Below are 18,632 nucleotides of genomic sequence, written 5' to 3'. Positions count from 1 at the left end.
GCTCCAGGGGCGACGGACCGCCCCCGCGCACACCCCCCGCCACTGTCACGCTGGTCTTCGGAGCTATTTAACGGCATTTGAACCCGTCCGGAGAAAACGTTTATGTAATAAAAATGATTTTAAGTGATGAACTCTATTTTTATGATATTAGGAAGTAAAAGCCAGTTGTGTTTTTACTTGAGTTTACAGCTTCAAGGAGAGCGTTAACGCGTTGTGTAATTGACGTAAAAATGTAGTGATACGGTTGAAGGTAACGCCACCTTCTCTCCTCTGTATCCCTCCACCCGTTAGCCTCCAATTATACTACTACATATGACATAGAATTCTAATTTTAAAATACTACAACCCCCACCCACGGTGAAATAATACTCACGGTCACCGGTAACGTTTTTTCCTCGGAAGTGTCACGAAAACAAATGCACTTACTCACCGGAGGAATCCTCATCTTTACGTCCAGTCAGAGCCGCGTAGCCCCTCCGTTCGTAGCCGTCATCAGTAATCGCCTTTGCGGACTATTTTTGAGCGGTCTGTGCGACTCGAACTGCACTGAGTGCGGAAAGTAAAGCCTGTAGTGAACCGTAGTTGTGTGGCAGCTCTCAACTATCCCTCCCCTGCGTTCAATATTAGGGGAAAATTAGGATAAACGAAAAGATAACCAAGTTTAAATGAATGGCTTCCGCATATACATTTCAAAATAAAACGCCCGCCGCTGCTGTTAGTGAAGGATTTTACAACTGTAGTTTGTAGTCTGTAGTCATATTGATAATGGATATGGGCTGGGGTAACATAAGCTTTCTATTTGAAGAAATATTTTTATAGCATTCATAAATAATAAAGTTCTTCCACCTTTCCTAATGTATGAGTAATACGAACAAAACTTTTGATTTTTTATTGTTAGAGCTAAAAGAACTGACTTCCTGTTTGTGTTCAGCAGTTATTGTCCAACTTGACGCAGTTGAAAGCGCTTGGTTTTGGCCAGTTCCCGCACTGATCTCCAGCAGCAGTAGTAATAGTAGTTTAGGACATTTTGATTTTTTTGGTGTGATGATCCCCGGGGCGGGTCTACAGCTTCGTCCCGCTCACCATACGACAGCCAGGCGCCAAAATGGGCACGTTATTGCCCGGTAACCCTATCGGAGCTCCGCCGCAGCCCAGCAGCAGCAGGAGGAGCAGGATGATGATGATGATGCTGCAGCAGCATCAGCATCAGCAAAGACAGATCGATGAAATGAGACGTGACAGTGATGACGATTTAAGCCGACTCCAGTTTTTACACAGATACTTCATAATGCTTTTCTTAAAAAAAACCCAGCTGATTCGATCTATGAAAAATATCAATGAAAATATTAATTACATTTCGAATATTTGCATGTTTTTTCTATAATAAAACCGAGTTTATTTATAACACAAACAACAATCTATTATTCTTCTCGTATGAATACTTTAAACCATTAATTCAAAACTGATTACTGCAACAGGAAGTTAGTACCCTGCTGCTATTCTTTGTCTTTGGAAGAAGAAAAATAATTCAACAAAGTAAAATAGGGAAAAGAAAGAGAGCTTAAAAATCTTTTATTAGATGCACTATTACCACTTTGTGTAAAATGTCTGATTTATTCTTCACTTGTGTATTTTTAATAAACAGTATTTTAATTAAAATCTATGTAGAAAGCTCACAGTGCTTCTAAAGTGTTTTCGGGAGCACAGATTCTTGGAGTGTCCACAATATCAAAACACACGCTGAAACCAAAAACCTCCTGGATCTGGGTCTGCACGACGTCCGTCTGCTGCAGGTTGTGGTTCACGTCTGCAGACGTGGTGCATTGCACTTTTAATAAAAGCTCACACGTTTCCTCACAGCAGGAAACAACCTTTGTGAGTCTGTGGGAGGTACAAATTTAAAAAGCGTCCGTCACGGGATCACAAGTAAACATTTTCAGTTTGCTTCGTTCTTTGAAGCTTCGTCAAAGTTCTCCACCAGGTCTGGAAAAATAAAAATACACAAAATAAAATCACACTGACACGACTTAAGTGTTCTGACATTAAATTAGCTTCAGTCTTACCTGGTACATCGTCGTCCTCTTCCTCCGCTATTTCCTCCTTCACTGATTTGGAGTCCATTGCTAAATAAAATATAAAAATCTGTCAGTGGTTTTGTTTTGCAAACCATCTTAAATTGAGCGTGACATCAACACCAAGTTTGAAATCCTCGCTTCACGACAACTCAGGTACCGACTCACCTTGCCGTGGGAACTGCTCGGCCAACTTCCGCAGGTTGGTGATGCTGTCGGCTCCCAGTTGGCTCAGGATGCCGGGGAGCATCTCAGTCAGCTGCTTGGTCTCGGCGTGGCCTGAGATGGAGAAGGTGTTGGCTGACAGGGACGCCTGCACCTTGGGGTTGTTGAAGTGGATCACTGTGCCATCGTTCTTTATCATGTTCACCTGAGGGGGGCAGAGAAGAGTAAGACTGGAAAAAAGTTCAGGGGGCAGAGAAGAGAAGAGTAAGACTGGAAAAAAGTTCTGCTGGTGTATTGAAAAAAATAAACACATATTTATTCACAACATAGACAAAAAGGACAAAAGATGCCTCATCCTCACCTCTTCTATACCGGTGATGGTGCTCACCGACAGTTTCTTCAGTGAACCCTGAAGTTTCTTGTCATCAGCACTTGCTGTTTTATGAACGACCTTCTTCTTTCTGCGGGGAGTTCCCTGAAGACAGAACAGACGTAAAGATTGTCAATGATCGATGCCCTTCATAAATGCTTCATCATCAATTAATGCTGTGAAGAACAGCAGGAAGACAGACCGTGAAACTCTGGGGGGCTTCAGTCAGAGCAACCAAAAAAAGGACAAATAACGCCACCTAGTGTGTGTCTGAAATCCTCACATTTAGTCATAACAAAAGGCCACAGATTACGTCACAGATCCCGATAAAGAGAATGCTGCAGTCAGGGGGAAAAAGGCGACACTTGTCAACACGTGCAACGACTGAGTAAACAACAGGACCATATATATTATAACACATTTCCCACTGTGTCACCTATTTTTTTTACTAAAATCGGGAATAAATGTCAAACTTGCCTATTATATATTTTAATATTCACACACAGCCGAATAAAACCGATTTTCATTTTTATACTGTGGAATGTAACAGAACTATAATCGACTTTATATAAAAGAGCAGACTGTACCTTTCCTCCTATCCGGACTTCAGCCTTCAGTTTGGCCAGCTTTTCTTGATTCATGATGTTCAGTCTTAAAATAAATTCAAATATGTCAGATTATTGCACTTGTACCAGAGTTAACATTCATTAAACGACCAATATGACAACAAAAAAGAATATAAGTAACGAATTGATGCCAATTGGCATTACTGACAGTTGACGGAGCTGAGCTGATCTGTCATCTAAACAGTTAAAACACTAAGAGAACGTACAATGTTAAATTATAACTGAACAAGAAAAAAAAGGCCGAAAATGTATCTTTAAATCCGTTGACGTTGTTAACCTGGGAACAGGCTTATGCTGCTAACGCTAGCATGTTGACTAAAAGAACATACGTTTGTTCTGGTTTATCTAACAGCTAATGTCAACGACAACATAAATACATACGCGATTAACCCGTGTCAAGCTGCTATTTTATTAAGATTCATACAAATTATTCTATTGTACCTTCGACAAAGGACTAGCGGAGAGAAAACTTAGAACTCAACTCGTCGCTACTGAGGCTGACACAGCGAAGCTAAATTTAGCAGTAATGAAACGCACCTCCGCTTTTGATTTTCACAATAAAAGTGTTACTGTGCGCATTTAGTTCATGCTTAAGTAACACATTTCATCAAACGTATTATCATTCAGTTTTACAGGACGGTGCAGGTCTTTCATCGTATGAAATGTGCGGAGAAAAAAAGATGTATTTAATGTAGTAAACCTTCATCGTATGAAATGTGTGGAGAAAAAAGATGTATTTAATGTAGTAAACCAAGTCAACTGTTGAATAAAACACAAATCAATATAAAATAAGAAAATAAATACAGCGAGCATAGGCAAATAGATTAAAAAAAATAAAAATACATTTCAAACGGCTTCATTATTTCTTATGATGTCTACATCGAACCATTGTAATTTCCCATAAGATTTGATAAAAGAGGTCGGAAAAACTAGATGAATCTCTAATAAGTTGGTGACTTGTCCAAATTTGGGTATTTATTTTTATACAATGTTTCCGGTGTTTATTGGTAACTTTATGATTTGAGGCGAAAGCACGCGGTTGAAGAAGGATATGGCGTCATTTACACGAACGCCTTCCCCGCCTATAAAAATAAAAACAATAAATCTGACCGCAGCAGTAAATACGTCGAGCGATTACAAAACAAAATACAAATTATATTGTAAATCACTTCCATGCATTATCAATTGCTTGGCTGAAGCTAGAAAGAATAATACAATTCCTGCACACTCTATGAATTGAGTGGACGTGTTTTTACCTGGGGAACTGGGCGTATACTTTTATTGTGAAGTCCAGCGGTTGAACTTCCGGGTCGTTGTTTTACGAACGGTCACTGCCATTAACCTGCCTCCCGCAACTGTAAAAGAGAAAACGGCGACGAAAGAAAATGCACACGTCTGCGGTAAACGTCGCCCTGTTCTTTTTCGTGCAGGTTTTGTTGACGCTGACGTGTTTTCAGGACGCAGTGGACGCATCCGGCAGCAGAGGTGAGTTTATTTGCAGAGTTTATGGAGGAACTGGAACAGGATCTCCGGTAGGGAGACTCAGTGATAGAGTTACCACATCTGATTGTGTGTGTGATACTGTACGATTTTGTAGATAAACGTATTCCGCATTCAGATTCACCAAAAGAAGTAATGTACTAAAAACAGGATCTTCGCCTGATTAGAGTTTGGGGTTTGGTTCCGGCTGTGTCCCAGGAGAAGTCATTTAATCCTATGCGGTAGGAAGGGGGATTTGGGAGGAAAAATAGTTCCTAATTATAAATTACATTTTAATGCCTTTGTTAGGGTTGCTAAAGGCACAAACCAGTGGATTTTATCAGTGCATACCAATGAATATCAACAGCCTGCTTCTCCTGAGCAGGCACAGAGGCACGAAACGTTAACAGGCAATGTTATAATGTAAACATTTGGCTGTGTAAAAGTCTTGGACCTGAAATACTCCACTCTTCTACACATAAAGTCCATCTTGAAATACTTTTAGCTTGATCTCTAACACCAAAATAACATCTAGTACAACAGAACCAGCATCAAAACAAATATCACTTTGTCTTCATGGGGACAATAAGATGATAAACAAAGAACTGACAGACTGGTTGGTCAGGTCAGATCCTGCAGGATCATCCCACAGCACACACCTCCACACTCTGTCCACAAACACTCTGTCCCAGATTTAAATTCAGTTCCAGGAGCTTTGGGATGATCTATCAAAGAACCTGAATCTTACTGCTGGTTGAGCTCATGGTGGAAGTTCTCCTCAGGCTGGATATAAAGTTACCTCTGAGTTGTTTCTCACGGTCACAGCCGTATGTAGGCCAGACCCACACCCTGCTGCAGTTACATAATACCTGTCGCACTATTTACTTCCCTGCAGGTTTCGGAGATAACATTCACTGGAGGACATTGGATGACGGGAAGAAAGAAGCCGAGGCCAGGTGAGCTGATGCTGGGAAGATCTGCACTGAAACCATGTGGGATCAACACGGAAATAAAAAAAAATCAACTTTTTATTTACAAGCAGTTTGTTTTATCAATCTGTCTGTGGTGTGGATTTTCACAGTGGGCTGCCTATCATGGTCATCATCCACAAAACGTGGTGCGGAGCCTGTAAAGGTGAGTTACAAAATCAACTGTAAATGAATTTGACTTTCTTACAGTAGACGTCTGTGGAGTCAAAGCTGTTGATGTTGAGATGATTATGAATTTTCAAAGTGAATTATTTCCTCTTTTTTTTCACCAGCACTGAAGCCCAAATTCGCTGAGTCCAAGGACATTTCCGAACTTGCACATAACTTTATAATGGTCAACCTGGAGGTGAGAACACAACTCTGAACTGCTGAGTTTCTCTTTGTGTGTCATAGTGACATCATCAAACAAAGAAACAGGTTTCAGAAGAGTTAGAATTTGTTCCCAGAGATGAAATAAACATATTTCAATTCTGATTCAACAGGATGAGGAGGAGCCAAAAGACGATATTGAACAGGATGAGGAGGAGCCAAAAGACGAAGCCTTTAGTCCTGACGGTGGCTACATTCCTCGGATTCTTTTCCTTGGTAAGAAAGGGCAGTGGTCTAAAACCAGCATGAATAACATCTGGTTCAGGGGCCATTTGTGGCACCTGGAATGTGTTTTTGTGGCCAATGATTTTTGCAAATGTCGTCGGTGTTATTACAGACCCCAGTGGCAAAGTCCATCCAGAAATCACCAACAAGAACGGGAATCCAAACTACAAGTATTTCTATAGCAACGCTGAACAGGGTAAAGATTTTTTTTCTAGTCAAGCAGCGGAATTCTCCTCCATACTTTGTGACTTTGTCCTTTGATATCAGCTGACCGCTGTTGTCTCCTTACGTCCCACAGTCGTGTCTGGTATGAAGGAGGCGCAGGGAAAGCTAACGGGCGACGCCTTCAAGCAGACGCACTCAGCCGACGAGCTGTGACCCCGCGGTGACTCAAGTCAGGCTGTTAGGGCTAACAATCTTCTTCAATCTGAGCCTGGGCGTCGGAGCAGCCAGCCACGAGACCTCACCCTCCACCTCCCCCTCTGTTCAATATTCATACTCATACTATAGACGGTGGACTCCCATCACATCCAGCACTTTTTTTTTCCGCTTCTACTTTATTTCGTCTGATTATTTTTACTCTGTATTCAACAGGGTGTACTGTAAAATAGGCCAAGATTACTGCAGTTTTTGACACTATGGGGAAACTTCACATCTTTACGCTAACTTTGTACCACCTTCAGTAAACACGACAATCTGCTACGACAGTGGCGTCGTATTTGCCAAGGACACAGATGGCGATGTGCTTCCAAAGATTCTCTTGGGTACCATCTGTAAATACAGTACTACAGTAGTCGACAGTACTTCAACGACCTTCACCTGTGTATCTGTGTTTGTTTAGCTGCATGTGATGTAACACTGATATGTTTATTTTTTATTTATCAACCAGCCTCGTTTGAATAAGCAAAGGGAAAGGTTGGTTCAAGTGGTTCAACATTTCAGTGTATTTTATACATGTACACAACCCAGTGTGTGCAAATAAAGTGAATAGTATTGAGTAAATGTGGTGTGTATTCATTTTGTACTAGAAAAAAAAAACGCAGCTCCAGTCCTGATTTTTAGTTGGTTTACAAAACAATCAATCATTTTCTACCATTCAAATCCAAGGTTCCCAATCACTGGGTCCTGGACCAGTACTGGCCTTTGGGCTTTATGTCACTGGTCTGAATAGGTTAATTAAAAAAACTACAGATCAGTGTGTACATTCACTAAAAGCAAAAATGACAGCGTTAACATAACTATATCAAATTTTATTGTCTACCCAACAAGACTGATCCCTTATGGTTGGTCCAACGGTGAGAACCTGCCGTTAAACATCAGTAGACGACACTTGAATCAAGTCACTTTTTAAATCCAGTTACATACAGTGATTTTACACAGTGCTGTTACATAAACATGAGTGCTTTCATTTAAGACACTGGATTTGTAACCGTTCCTGTTCTGGATTCTCCTTCCTGTGGAGCCAAGTCTTAGTGTAGAAAATATGATTTTTGTTTTTAAAAAGATATAATAAATTAGAGAAAGAATAAAACCACATGTGCTTCTCTAAATATGAATAAATCATAAAAACTGCATTTAAGAAGAGGAACAAGAGGAGTCACATTTGATAAAAGGATAAAAAAAAAAAAGATCTAGTTATTGCTCAGTCTCTGATGTTTGCACCGGGAAGGATGAGAAAAAAAAAATCAAAAAGTAATGTTAGGAATGTGAGCGAAGTCAAATGTAAAAGTTTTTTTTTTTTTAAAGTTAAATAAAATATTCTGAGGCAGAAACATTTCTACAATCACGAGGCCGCTGCTGCAGGAAGAGCTGCTTTTTCACAGATTAAAAAAAGGACGTGAGTAATTTACAGCTTTAACAAGTCATTAAAAATGAAGTGGTTGCTTTGGAATAGAAAGTTGTGCAGGTACCGTTTTAGAACGGGTGACGCGTCACTGTCTGCTGGTGGAGCGGCTGAGACTGAGGAGCAGTGAGGAGCAGTCCCACCTCCGAGGTGGAGAGAGGAGACCTCTGGAAGAATTCTATGTACAGTCATGGAGACGTTCCCGTTTTTCATGGAACGTCTTTGTAAAAACTAAACCAACCTTCGCCTGTGCTGGTTGTTGTTTGTCCACTTGGCCTTTGGGATTTTCAATGTGTGTTATCTGTGTGTGTGTGTGTATGTGAGAGATTCAGAGACCTAAAACCTCCCCTGCTTGGCGTCGCCGATGGCTCCCCACACATCGAAGACAAATTCGTCCGGAAAAGCGAAATCTCCGAGGGTTTCGTCCAAGGCCATGGCAAACTCATCTGGATTCTTCTTGTCGCGGCCGACCTCCACCATCGTAGCAGCTGGAGACGAGAGGGAGAGAGAATTAACTGTACCGTGGGTTCACACTGTGGTCATGACCTGTGACCTCTCGGTGACACTCCTCACCCAGTTCAGTGTCTCTGATGCCCATGTAGCTCTCCAGAAGGTCGTCCACTTTCTTCACTGCCTTCTCCTCAAACTCTGTCGGCTAAAAAACACAAACGTTTTTTATTTCTTCTTACGGAAAATCTACTTCCAGCTCCGACCACGATGATTTTCTTCACGATACAATTTTATTTTACAATACAATTCATTTTTATTGAAACCGATAAAATATAAAAACATATAAAAAAAACAGTTTTCAAATTCTGTCTGTACTTGTGACCTGACGTTAACATCCGTCTGAGTCTCACCTCCTCCTCCACCGTAGCTGGACCCTTGGCGCGGAGCCTCAGCGTCCCCCTCCCTGTGCCGATCTTGTTGTCACTGGCAGGTTTGGCTCCCTTTGACCTGGGCTCAAGCATTTCTGCAGAAGTAACGGAATCTTTATTTCAAAACCACCGTCGTCCCGTTGATTTTTTTTTTATATTCATGTCTCTGTGTCTCTGTTTCTCACCGAACGCCTTCATGGGCTCCACCAGCTTCAGCGTGAAGGACTTGTCTCTGGGCAGCTCTTTCAGCATGCGGGCCACCTCGTAGTGCCGCGTCCCCACGATGTTGTGTCCGTTGATGCACTCTATGTGGTCGCCCACAGAGATGACCTTCACCCTGTCCACCACACTGCCCTCCTTGATACGCTGCAGTGGAGAGAGGAGGGGGAGAAGGTAAAGACGTCGATCAAGAGGAGGGTTCATGAAGTCGTTATAAAGACTTGAAACAAAAAGTCTGGTTCTAAAACTCCATAAACACCTTTATATCACAGGAAGCCAATTATTTGTTATATCTTTAACTCTGGCTTTTAATCATAATTGCACCTAAATTTTTATGGGCTGAATCTCAGCATCTCATTGTATTTTTAGCTACTTAGCTTTGAGTAATTGCTTTACTCAATGTTGGGTCCAAGCTGAGCAGGGATTGTAGGCTCTGACGTCATGTAAAATGTAAATATTTAATTAAATTGTTAAAATCACCTGCTTCTTTAATTAGATTTATAAAACTAAAAGAAAATATCAACATCACTCGTCTCAACTACTGACGCAGTTACATGGTGTAACTGTAAATCAGGATGCTGTGCCGCTTCAGAAACACACGGTGGCACCAATGAGCAGTTTCTGTATCGGTTTTTTTTAAAGCCCCCGAGAGTTCACCTCAGGGGGGGCAACAAACGAGCTCATGGTGTGTTCAGTGACGTTCTGCTGCACGCGTGACAATCAGAGCATCACAGTGAGACTGTCACCTTGATGAAGGCGTAGCCCGCTCCGTTGTCGGTGATGGTGAGGCCGAGGGCGTCCTCAGATTTATAAACTTCCACCTCCTTCTTGGTCCCTTTGATGTGGGCAAAGATGAAGTCCTCCAGGCCGATCTGCCCCCCCAGCAGCTTGTCCATGTCGATCTTGTGGGTGTTGAGAGTGCAGAACAGCATCTGTGGCAGACATGGACACAAGTGTGAAATTTAACTTGAAAAAATATTTATATAAAGGGTTTTTTGGGGCTGTTTGATTTATAAATAGTAAAACAAAAAGGCTTTTAGGAGTGAAAGGAAAAAACGATGAGTCATTTTTGTCTTTAAAGCTCCTGAATCTGTGAAACAGTCTGAATCATTGATACATCACAGTCACACACACACACAGTCACACTGCACTCAGGAGTGGAGTGTGTTTTTGGTCTCACGGTGAAAACTGAGTCATGATGGAGAATAAAAGTGTGGATGAGAAACGGCAGAGTCAGACTGCTAAATACAGACGACACAGGGGGGCTCTGTTCTGGCAGGATTTTGGGGGTGACGACCCTCCGTCACTCCTGGGTGGTGTCAGTGTGTACCTGTGGATTTAACAGGAACACAACTGATCTGAGGTGAAGACTGAAGACACCAACGACACCCGGAGACGTCTCCCACAGCCTGGCTGGACACGGAGGGTGGAATGTGATCAGACAGAGCGTGTTACACAGGCCGGCAGATTTAACAGCTCTTAAAGAGAAGCATGACAGCGAAGCAGAGGAGGAGGAGGTGATGGAGGAGGAGCAGGAGGGGGAGGAGGAGGAGAGAGGTTCTGATTCATTCACCAAGTTGAATCCATCAGGGTCCAACATTCCTTTTTCAGGGAGGAGGACAGTCCTGATAAAGTACAAATACTCAAGGACCTGTAAAGGACCAAGTAAGTTAGTAACAGAAACCAAAGTAAAATATGTTTGTTTTATTTATTTTATTTTTGAATTTTAATTAAAGACAACCCTGACCCAAACATAATTTTTTTCCAAGTGCCATGACTGTCCCTGGGGCCAGATGTTGAACATTCCAGGCTTTTGGCAGAACACCATGTGTTTTTTTAAGAGATTTAACTTTGATTAATTAAATTTTTTGTTAGGGATTTGAATTTGAAAAAGAAAAAAACCCACAGAGCCAAGGTTTATGAGCAGACTTCCTGTCTGAGAAGGAAGATATATTTATAACATGTACATCAGCAGAGGATGACCTCTGTGACCTCTGTACCATTCAGAGCCAGGCAGCATTGCTTGGTTCTTTTTTTTCTTTTTTTTTTTCTTTTACAAAAACAGGCCGTGTTCAAATGTGCACTTCAGCAGACGTGGCCTCACACGTTGCCTCGGGAAACCAGACCATGAAAGAATGGAGGTGATAATGGAGAGGAGGCCGGGAGAGGAGGAGAAGAAAAAAAGAGCACAGACGGAAACTGAAGAAGAGGAGAGCAGAGGATGCAAAGAGCCAAGGAGAGGTTGAAGTGGAGCTGCTTTCTATTCCAAAACAACCCCCTCCCCTACAGACACCCCCCCGAAGGCCAGATCAGTACCCAGGAGTGAGTGGGAGGAACAGCAGTGAACTCCTACTACGACACGGTTGCTAAGACGTCCGACTGCATAAAGCTGCTTCTCTGCAAGACACGCAGCTCTGCTCATCTCTGTCTCTCTCTCTGTCTCTCTCTGTCTCTCTCTCCTCCTGCTGAGCTGACAGTCACAGAGCCGTGACACACTGTGGACTGAAGGAAGCCGGCCTGAAGCGTCAATAATCACAGGGACAGAGAGGTATTTTTGGGTCAGTGCTGTCAAAAAAATGCAAGAATCAGATGAGAAAAGAAAAAAAAAAGACATGTGATGTGATGTGATGGACGGCCCATGACAATAGCGATATAAATGTTCTATGGAGCTGTACAAACCACAACATCACAGAGTCAAGATGTTAAAATCACGTCTACATTTTTCCAACTTCAGACTTCAGACTATATTCAGTCTCCTTAAAAGCTAGCTTAGCAAAGCTAATTCAGATTTTTTTTCCCGATATCACTACTTCCTTGGGATTTAATGGCAACAGTGCAACATTTGAGTTGCAATACTGCCCCCTACTTTGGGAAAGAGAAAAGGTCTCTCTGCCTTAAGAAAAGAAAAGGTGTAAAAGTAATTAAAATAAGTACAGATAGTACCACAGGTCAGGTACACGTAATAATTCAGAGATTACTCTGACTGCCCGTGTGAGCAGAGAGACGCAGATAAGATAAAGATGACCTTTAAAAAAATGGAATGTGAGTTTTTCCGTGTCATCGATCAGATGTTTGAAATAGAATTGGAGACGATGAGAACACGACGTTGAGTTCTGACCTCATCAGTAAACCTGCAGTGTCGTTGGACCAACAACAACAAAAGGTTGGACAAAAGAACAGTGATAGTCGTGCTGCTTGATGAGGTGACAGATACGACGATTCTGGGAAGAAGACGGAGTCTTCCTCTGCAGACCAATCAATGAATAATCAACATTTATTAACACAGCCTTTTACAGCCACCCAAAGGTGAACCAAAGGGTTCTGTAGAGTCTCTATTAAAGTCAATTAAAGTGGAACAAACATTAAAATAATACAAAGAAAAACCAACCCAACAAGAGAGGAATAAAAGAACCAAGACAGATGTCACCTCAGCTTTTAACATTTAACTCTTATTTATTAATGGTTTAAAGAATAGATTTATTCTACTATTATTATTCTATTATTCATTTATTCTACTGGCAGGCTCCTTGCTCTGAAGTCCACAAACTGCAGAATGTTTTCTTCCTTGAGGCTATTTTTGTTCCGTCTGGGGAAAAAGTCTGGTCTTTTCTGGTCTAACTGTGAGCTTTTGTTTTATCTCGCTGAAAACGTTCGCTGATCGGCATGAACACGAAGCTGGGAGTCGGAGTAAACGTTGGCCGAGAGTTTTCACCAGCAGCCAGAGGTCAAACTCTGCCCTGACAAACCACCACACCCAGCCCAGACAGGTGATAACAAACAGGTTTTCTCTTTCACCGTCCCGTCCTGGTTTTTTTTCCACGGTCACGTGATTGTGTTCCTTGAAAATCTGCAGTCACTTCAGTTTTTTCCACGGTCACGTGATTCTGTTCCTTGAAAATCTGCAGTCACTTCAGAAAATCTGTTGTTGTTCACTTGGCTGCCTGCTGCCATAGCAACAGTTTCTACATCGCCGCCTGTAAACAAGGACTTTAATCAGTGAAAAAATGAAATCCCTGTCCAGTCAGTGCCGGGAACACCATCACAAACACATGCAAACCCCTGAAGTGTGTTCTGCACTGTCATGTGGCAGCATCACATGCTGATAAAGAAAGACACCGTCTGATTATGAAACTCAAGCCTCTGTGAACAAAAACCACATTTATGACTTTGATGACGAGTCTCTCCCTCTTCATGTCCAGTAACAGAGACCTGTAGAGACTCAGCCTCTAAGCTTGACCTTATCCTGTCGCACGTTTGGCTTCACACGCCTCCGAGTGCACGAACTCCACTCACACAAACGGCAGACTAAAGCTGCCAGAGATTGTTTCCTTCTAATCCTCTCCTGATTAAGAAATGTCAGGCTGTAAACATGGGCGTACGGCTCCATGACAGCAGGGCGTGTGGTGGGACGTGGGCCCAGGTATTCAAACTGTAGGCAAATGGCTGCGTGCTTACTGTAAGCACAGAGCGGGGCTCGGTGCAAACAGGTGGACGTGAGGCCGAAACACAGAGCCACGCCTGGAACTGGAACACTGGAACTGTGCGGCCGCAGGGACAACAGGCAGACTTTGAGCCCTGCACAGTAAACAGCCAGGCCTGTCTTTATGGGCCTGATAGCACAGACTTCAGCTCTTTAACATAACACAGGATACAGTACAGTATCTGCTGCACTGCACACTGACGTACTGGACCCATAACCTGTGTCTAGGTCCAATTCAACACATTGTGTTGTGTTGAACAATAATATAGTAAGTTATTTATAAAAAGTATATATATAAATATATATTTTATATACATTTTAAATCCTCATCTACTGATCATAAATATCCTTCAGACCCAAATTCCATCCCAGTTGTACTTCATGTTTCTGTCATCTTCTGTAACATAGTGAGTTCTGCCATATTAAGACACAACAATACAAACCGGCACCAATCTCAGCACGCCTGTTTGGCTTTCAGTGTAACATCTGCTGTGTTAATAATTAATGAGTAACCATTAAAGTGTGAAGTCGACGACACAACCGGTCATTACACGATTCCAACCAGACTCAGCTGAGAAACAGTCACGTTCTCTAAATACACCGAGTTTGTAACTGTGATTTGACAGCCAATCACTTCAAAATGTCATCCTGGTGGGGGGTGGAGGGTGGGGGGGTTCAACAAATGGACTCTATTTGACATTTTTATTTTATTTTTTTTTTTATTATTTTTTTATTGCATTGTTGAAAAATAATTGACGTCACTTTCGTCAGGACATATCCAAATAAAATCCCACACCTTTTCCCTGTCATGCAGTCAGCTGCCGTCAACAGAACCTGGACTCAAACAAATCCTGTTTTGACTGCACCCACTAGTAAAACCACCACGGATGTAAAAAATACTAAACTATAATGTAGGGCTGTGTCCCACACCGTGGTTCATGGATCCACCTATGTCGAGTAACTTAGCCCAGAGCTGCAGGACCTGCAACACACCCACGACTGTGGCCAGAAAAGACAAAGAATTTAAATTATGATTGTGAAGAAACTGGACGTCTTTAAGCAGCTCAGGCGTTTCTTGATTTTCAGGAAACCTGTGGGACGTCTGCCATGAACAACATGGGCCAGTGGAACTCTTCTACTGGTTTATTGTTGTAAAAAAAAAAATGCAAAGCAGTAAGTCTGTATGCAAAAAGGTTGTAAATGAGTATGGGCCATGAATTTGTCTACTTTTTTTATTGTTTGTCGCCTATGAATAAGTCGATTTGTTAAATTTCCTTTTTTTTTTTCTAATAAGTCAAAGACTGCCCATAAATATACAGGTATAGCAGTAGTTAGTTTAGGCCTGGTTTATGCTCACTGCTGTAGCAGCGTGTTGCTCAACATGCATTCTTCAAATACCAGTTGTAAACCTTGATCTTGAAAGATTTACATTTTTCTATTTCAGTCAAAATTGGTGGGAAACAAAAATGACATCCGTGACACGACGTCCACCATCTGTGTGTTCTGTCTCGTCTGGTACACGTGGTCAACACGGGCACCACAGTGAGGTTTGGTGGCATCTGTACAGAGGGGGTGAGCGGGGGGGGCGGTCCCCAGGGTTCTGTGGGACTGCTCTGGCTGTGTCTGCCGTGGTTTATCTGGGCAGATTTTTTTAGGCTGTGCCTGATCCGGACGTGAGGGACTTCCTGTGATAAAACCTGTGGAGCCTAAAGACTCAAGACAGTGATTATCACATTCCATCCCTATACCTCCATCACTGTCCAACAGAACCGACTGATCGGTACTACAGTACTGTGTTACGTATCTGAGAGTGAGAGTCCTATCAAAGGTTTGTCTTGTACCGGTCTCCCCATACAGGAAGTCTGAGATTCATCAATCTGACAGAAGACCAGCGTTTTGATCACGATCATTAAAGGCTCGTAATCGAGACAAAAAAATGTCCAACTTTTCTGTAATAAATTGCTTGTTTTGTTTTGTAATAGGAACATGGTTTGAGCTGCCTTTGTATCAGAACAAGTCCAGACAGAGGCAGAGAAGCCCTGGTGGATATCAGCAATAGGCGTGATGGAACAAATACCAGTAAAAGACTTGGACTAATTAAGTCAACAAAACAACACGACTCCAGTCGTATCAAGAAGATTATAAAAAAGGCTCCAGATAAAACCAGCTCAGACGTTTTGTACCATTGTGTTGGGAGTTCTTTTGTTGAGCCTCACTCAGCAGCGCCACTGACAAATTCCTTTTCAGTTTTTGCACTTGTTACATGAAACAACTGTGTCTCTAAGATTCCAGAAGGACGGCAGCTCGCGTCTCAGACTCCTGTATCTAACCAGACCTGATAGCAGACTGTCCTGCAGGCATATCCTGTCATAATCACACTGACAAATGTCAAACATACCACTCACACTTTTTACCATAAAAAAAGGCCAGCAGAAGGTCACAGATGCTGGTTTTGTTCATATCTCTTTATAAACAAAGGAATGTGATACTAGGCTACACCAAAAAAATGATAATAATTAGAAATAATTGAAAAATAGACCATAGGCATAAATATCTAAAGAATGATAAAATATCTCAGAATCATTTTACACCATATCTCGGATAAATCCTGCCTTATAGGTGTAATTAAACCCCAAAAAGAACCTGTCAGAGCTGCCTGTTTATGATGTCGTGAATGAGGAAGACTGGAGATGTTGCTTTGCATGATAAATAATACAAGATACACAGGCTTGAGGCAACGGGTGAACTACATTTACCTCCGCTCAGGCAACATTTGAATTATTATCAATAGTCTGTATTTACATACTGTAGCTCGTGCTATTCAAGGAAACTAACCAGATGTAGCTTTACTTAATGTCATTTTTAACTCACAAAAAGATAAACCTTTAACTTTAAGAAGAAAGTACAGTTTTAAAGAACTACTACAAATGTTAATAACTAGTTTTAACATACAATTACAGTGTATTTCAGGACATTTTTTGATTAAATATAAAATTAACTAGCTTCACTTAGCTTAAAAGCTAAGTGAAAAGTTGGTTGATAAAAATCAGTGTAGTCAGCATTTTAAATAAAAAAAAGTTATTTAATGCATTTTTTATAATTAAAAGAACCTTAAACTTATATTAACTTAAATATTTTTGACGACCCAAAGGAAAACACCTGCAGTATGTGTCACAACATTATCTTATCAAATGGAAACTATGATCATACTTGACGTAATGGGGCGTTTGAACCCGTCTTCCTCACCTCAGGTGGACTGATGTTAAAGGCCTCGGCTATTTTGCCGTACAGCTCCTTGACGTTGGTGAAGCCCTCGATCCTCCCGGTGGGGCTTCCGTGCGCCAGCTGCGTGTGGAACACCAGCTTGGGCCGCAGGTCGGTGGGTGGAGGCGGGAGTCCCGCTCCGTTCACCGCGGACTTCCCTGCGCTCCCGGCACCTGCGTGACCGCCGCTCACCTCCTCGTTGTCCACCAAATGCTCCTTCGTCGACTTGTTTTTCTTCCTCCACGGTCCCAGTGGCATCGTAACGAGTTTTTCTTGTGTTTTTTTTTAAACTCTGAATGTAATATATATTTTTTAAAAAGTGTGAGTCGCTGTTCTCACATTGAAGTACCTGTTGACTTCCAGACGAGGAGCTCTCCTTATTTACTTCCTTATTTCCTACTCGCTTTCCTCGATTGATTCCCTTCCTTCCGTCTTTTCCACGCACCTTCCCACGAACACTCTTCTTCCTCCGTTTCGCTTTGTTCCGTGACAGGTGCTAATGTCCAGCAGGTAGATGAAGAGTGTGGGATAAACTCTGGCACTGAGGAGAAACCAGGCTAACAATAGCTGCTCTGTTTGTCTCTCTCTCTCTCTCGGCGTGTCGCGGGACGCAGGCGCAGTGGGAGGGACCGGGGCCGTGCCTGGGGACGGACCACCAGCCCCTGTGCACCTGTGCAGCGCCACGGCGGGGCCGGAGCGATAAAACAATTATGCTTTCTCTTTTCAAGGTAAACTGTTGTTCTTGCTGGAATCTAATTTAGTCCAAAAGTACGAACTGTGAGTTCCATCATCCCAAGAATAAGTTTTTGTTTATTTACCTCTGATTCTAGTACAGTTTCTTCTCAGTAAAACAGGGCTCTGTGAAGACTATTAGAGAATAGGCTTTATTTTGTTGTGTTCTGTATAATTTTAATTTTGTTTAGGGATAAATATTTCTGGAAAAATATAATGCAAATGTAAAGCAACATTCTGTATTTCTTGTATAATTAAAGGTTAAATTAGCCTCATGTGATTATGTCTTAAATCTACTTAAATAAATGTTATATTTATTACTGGATATTTCACTAAATGTCAGACACCAGAAAGGTCAGAATTTTTAAACGTGGTTTCATAGATTTTTAGTTTCCCGTCAGACTGATGTTTCTCAGTGAGTAGCTCGTGTGTTTGCTCTGTTACTCTCCCTGGACAAGAGTGAGTCATCATTTATATACTAGATAGATATTTTAGAGAGGATGGGATCATTTTACACAAGTGTTTATCAGCCATAGAGATGATTTATTCAGTACCTCAAAAACACGTGACAACAGTTCCATCATGTTCCATTTAGTCAGACTAATGGAAATATTAGCAAAAGTAGCTTGGTATTAAATGGGGGAAAAAAATCAATTTACTAGATGCGTTGAGCAGATATTTGATAACTGAGCCATCTGTTAATGTGGCCCATTGGGGCCCTCTCCTGCTGCGCTGGGATGAGTGATGTGGCGTCCCCTGGTGGGTAAACCAAAGGTCCACGTGTTGGCAGCTGATTCATAGCAGCTGAGACCAAACGGTTATATTTACACAGTCATCGTCTTATTATAAAGTACCATCAGTCAGAATATTATTAATTTACCTTTAACCTTTGTAATTTCACCTTACCAGTTTTTATTATCA

The 18,632-nt window shown here is 41.8% G+C and overlaps 4 protein-coding genes across 9 annotated transcripts in view; 1 reads left to right on the top strand and 3 right to left on the bottom strand.

Annotated features, from left to right (window-relative positions):
• Positions 1-1,433, bottom strand: part of zfyve9a (zinc finger, FYVE domain containing 9a) — a 21,648-nt gene extending 20,215 nt beyond the window's left edge. For 4 of the 6 annotated variants that reach the window (XM_017042425.2, XM_017042428.2, XM_017042429.2 and 1 more), the window contains exon 1: positions 431-1,433. The gene's annotated coding sequence lies outside the window, so the exon portion shown is untranslated. Of the gene's footprint in view, positions 1-373 lie in introns of all 6 variants that reach the window. The other 2 variants (XM_008334881.3, XM_017042427.2) reach the window with 2 other exon arrangements.
• Positions 1,434-1,555: 122 nt separating this feature from the next.
• Positions 1,556-3,794, bottom strand: LOC103396689 (transcription factor BTF3 homolog 4). Its single transcript, XM_008334883.3, has 6 exons — positions 3,675-3,794; positions 3,195-3,258; positions 2,599-2,712; positions 2,241-2,442; positions 2,064-2,123; positions 1,556-1,983 (listed from the first exon to the last, which is right to left on the bottom strand). Exons 2-6 carry the CDS (start codon positions 3,246-3,248, stop codon positions 1,937-1,939), a joined length of 477 nt encoding a protein of 158 aa, XP_008333105.1. The 5' UTR covers positions 3,249-3,258; positions 3,675-3,794; the 3' UTR covers positions 1,556-1,936.
• Positions 3,795-4,529: 735 nt separating this feature from the next.
• On the top strand, positions 4,530-8,011 carry txndc12 (thioredoxin domain containing 12 (endoplasmic reticulum)). Its single transcript, XM_008334884.3, has 7 exons — positions 4,530-4,718; positions 5,608-5,668; positions 5,794-5,846; positions 5,974-6,047; positions 6,217-6,286; positions 6,408-6,491; positions 6,594-8,011. Exons 1-7 carry the CDS (start codon positions 4,619-4,621, stop codon positions 6,671-6,673), a joined length of 522 nt encoding a protein of 173 aa, XP_008333106.1. The 5' UTR covers positions 4,530-4,618; the 3' UTR covers positions 6,674-8,011.
• On the bottom strand, positions 7,531-17,756 carry gipc2 (GIPC PDZ domain containing family, member 2). The gene is made up of 6 exons (XM_008334885.2): positions 16,962-17,756; positions 9,982-10,167; positions 9,202-9,382; positions 8,999-9,111; positions 8,712-8,793; positions 7,531-8,626 (listed from the first exon to the last, which is right to left on the bottom strand). Exons 1-6 carry the CDS (start codon positions 17,235-17,237, stop codon positions 8,475-8,477), a joined length of 990 nt encoding a protein of 329 aa, XP_008333107.1. The 5' UTR covers positions 17,238-17,756; the 3' UTR covers positions 7,531-8,474.
• Positions 17,757-18,632: the final 876 nt, after the last annotated feature.

This window comes from Cynoglossus semilaevis, chromosome 20, assembly GCF_000523025.1.
Source record: "Cynoglossus semilaevis isolate Cse_v1.0 chromosome 20, Cse_v1.0, whole genome shotgun sequence".
In the NCBI taxonomy this organism is placed as follows: domain Eukaryota; kingdom Metazoa; phylum Chordata; class Actinopteri; order Pleuronectiformes; family Cynoglossidae; genus Cynoglossus; species Cynoglossus semilaevis.
Note: the sequence above shows the minus strand (reverse complement) of the source record. Positions and strands in the feature narration are given on the sequence as shown.

Excerpts from the sequence above, each read along its gene's own strand:
- LOC103396689 (XM_008334883.3), bottom strand. The coding sequence starts at position 3,248 with ATGAATCAAGAAAAGCTGGCCAAACTGAAGGCTGAAGTCCGGATAGGA. Across the intron at positions 2,443-2,598 it reads CCATCACCGGTATAGAAGAG|GTGAACATGATAAAGAACGA; the intron begins GTGAGGATGAGG and ends TGCCCCCCTCAG. Across the intron at positions 1,984-2,063 it reads AGAGGACGACGATGTACCAG|ACCTGGTGGAGAACTTTGAC; the intron begins GTAAGACTGAAG and ends TTATTTTTCCAG.
- txndc12 (XM_008334884.3), top strand. The coding sequence starts at position 4,619 with ATGCACACGTCTGCGGTAAACGTCGCCCTGTTCTTTTTCGTGCAGGTT. Across the intron at positions 6,048-6,216 it reads TTATAATGGTCAACCTGGAG|GATGAGGAGGAGCCAAAAGA; the intron begins GTGAGAACACAA and ends GATATTGAACAG. Across the intron at positions 6,287-6,407 it reads TCCTCGGATTCTTTTCCTTG|ACCCCAGTGGCAAAGTCCAT; the intron begins GTAAGAAAGGGC and ends GTGTTATTACAG.
- gipc2 (XM_008334885.2), bottom strand. The coding sequence starts at position 17,237 with ATGCCACTGGGACCGTGGAGGAAGAAAAACAAGTCGACGAAGGAGCAT. Across the intron at positions 9,383-9,981 it reads CGGGCTACGCCTTCATCAAG|CGTATCAAGGAGGGCAGTGT; the intron begins GTGACAGTCTCA and ends TCTCCACTGCAG. Across the intron at positions 8,627-8,711 it reads CATCAGAGACACTGAACTGG|CTGCTACGATGGTGGAGGTC; the intron begins GTGAGGAGTGTC and ends TCTCGTCTCCAG.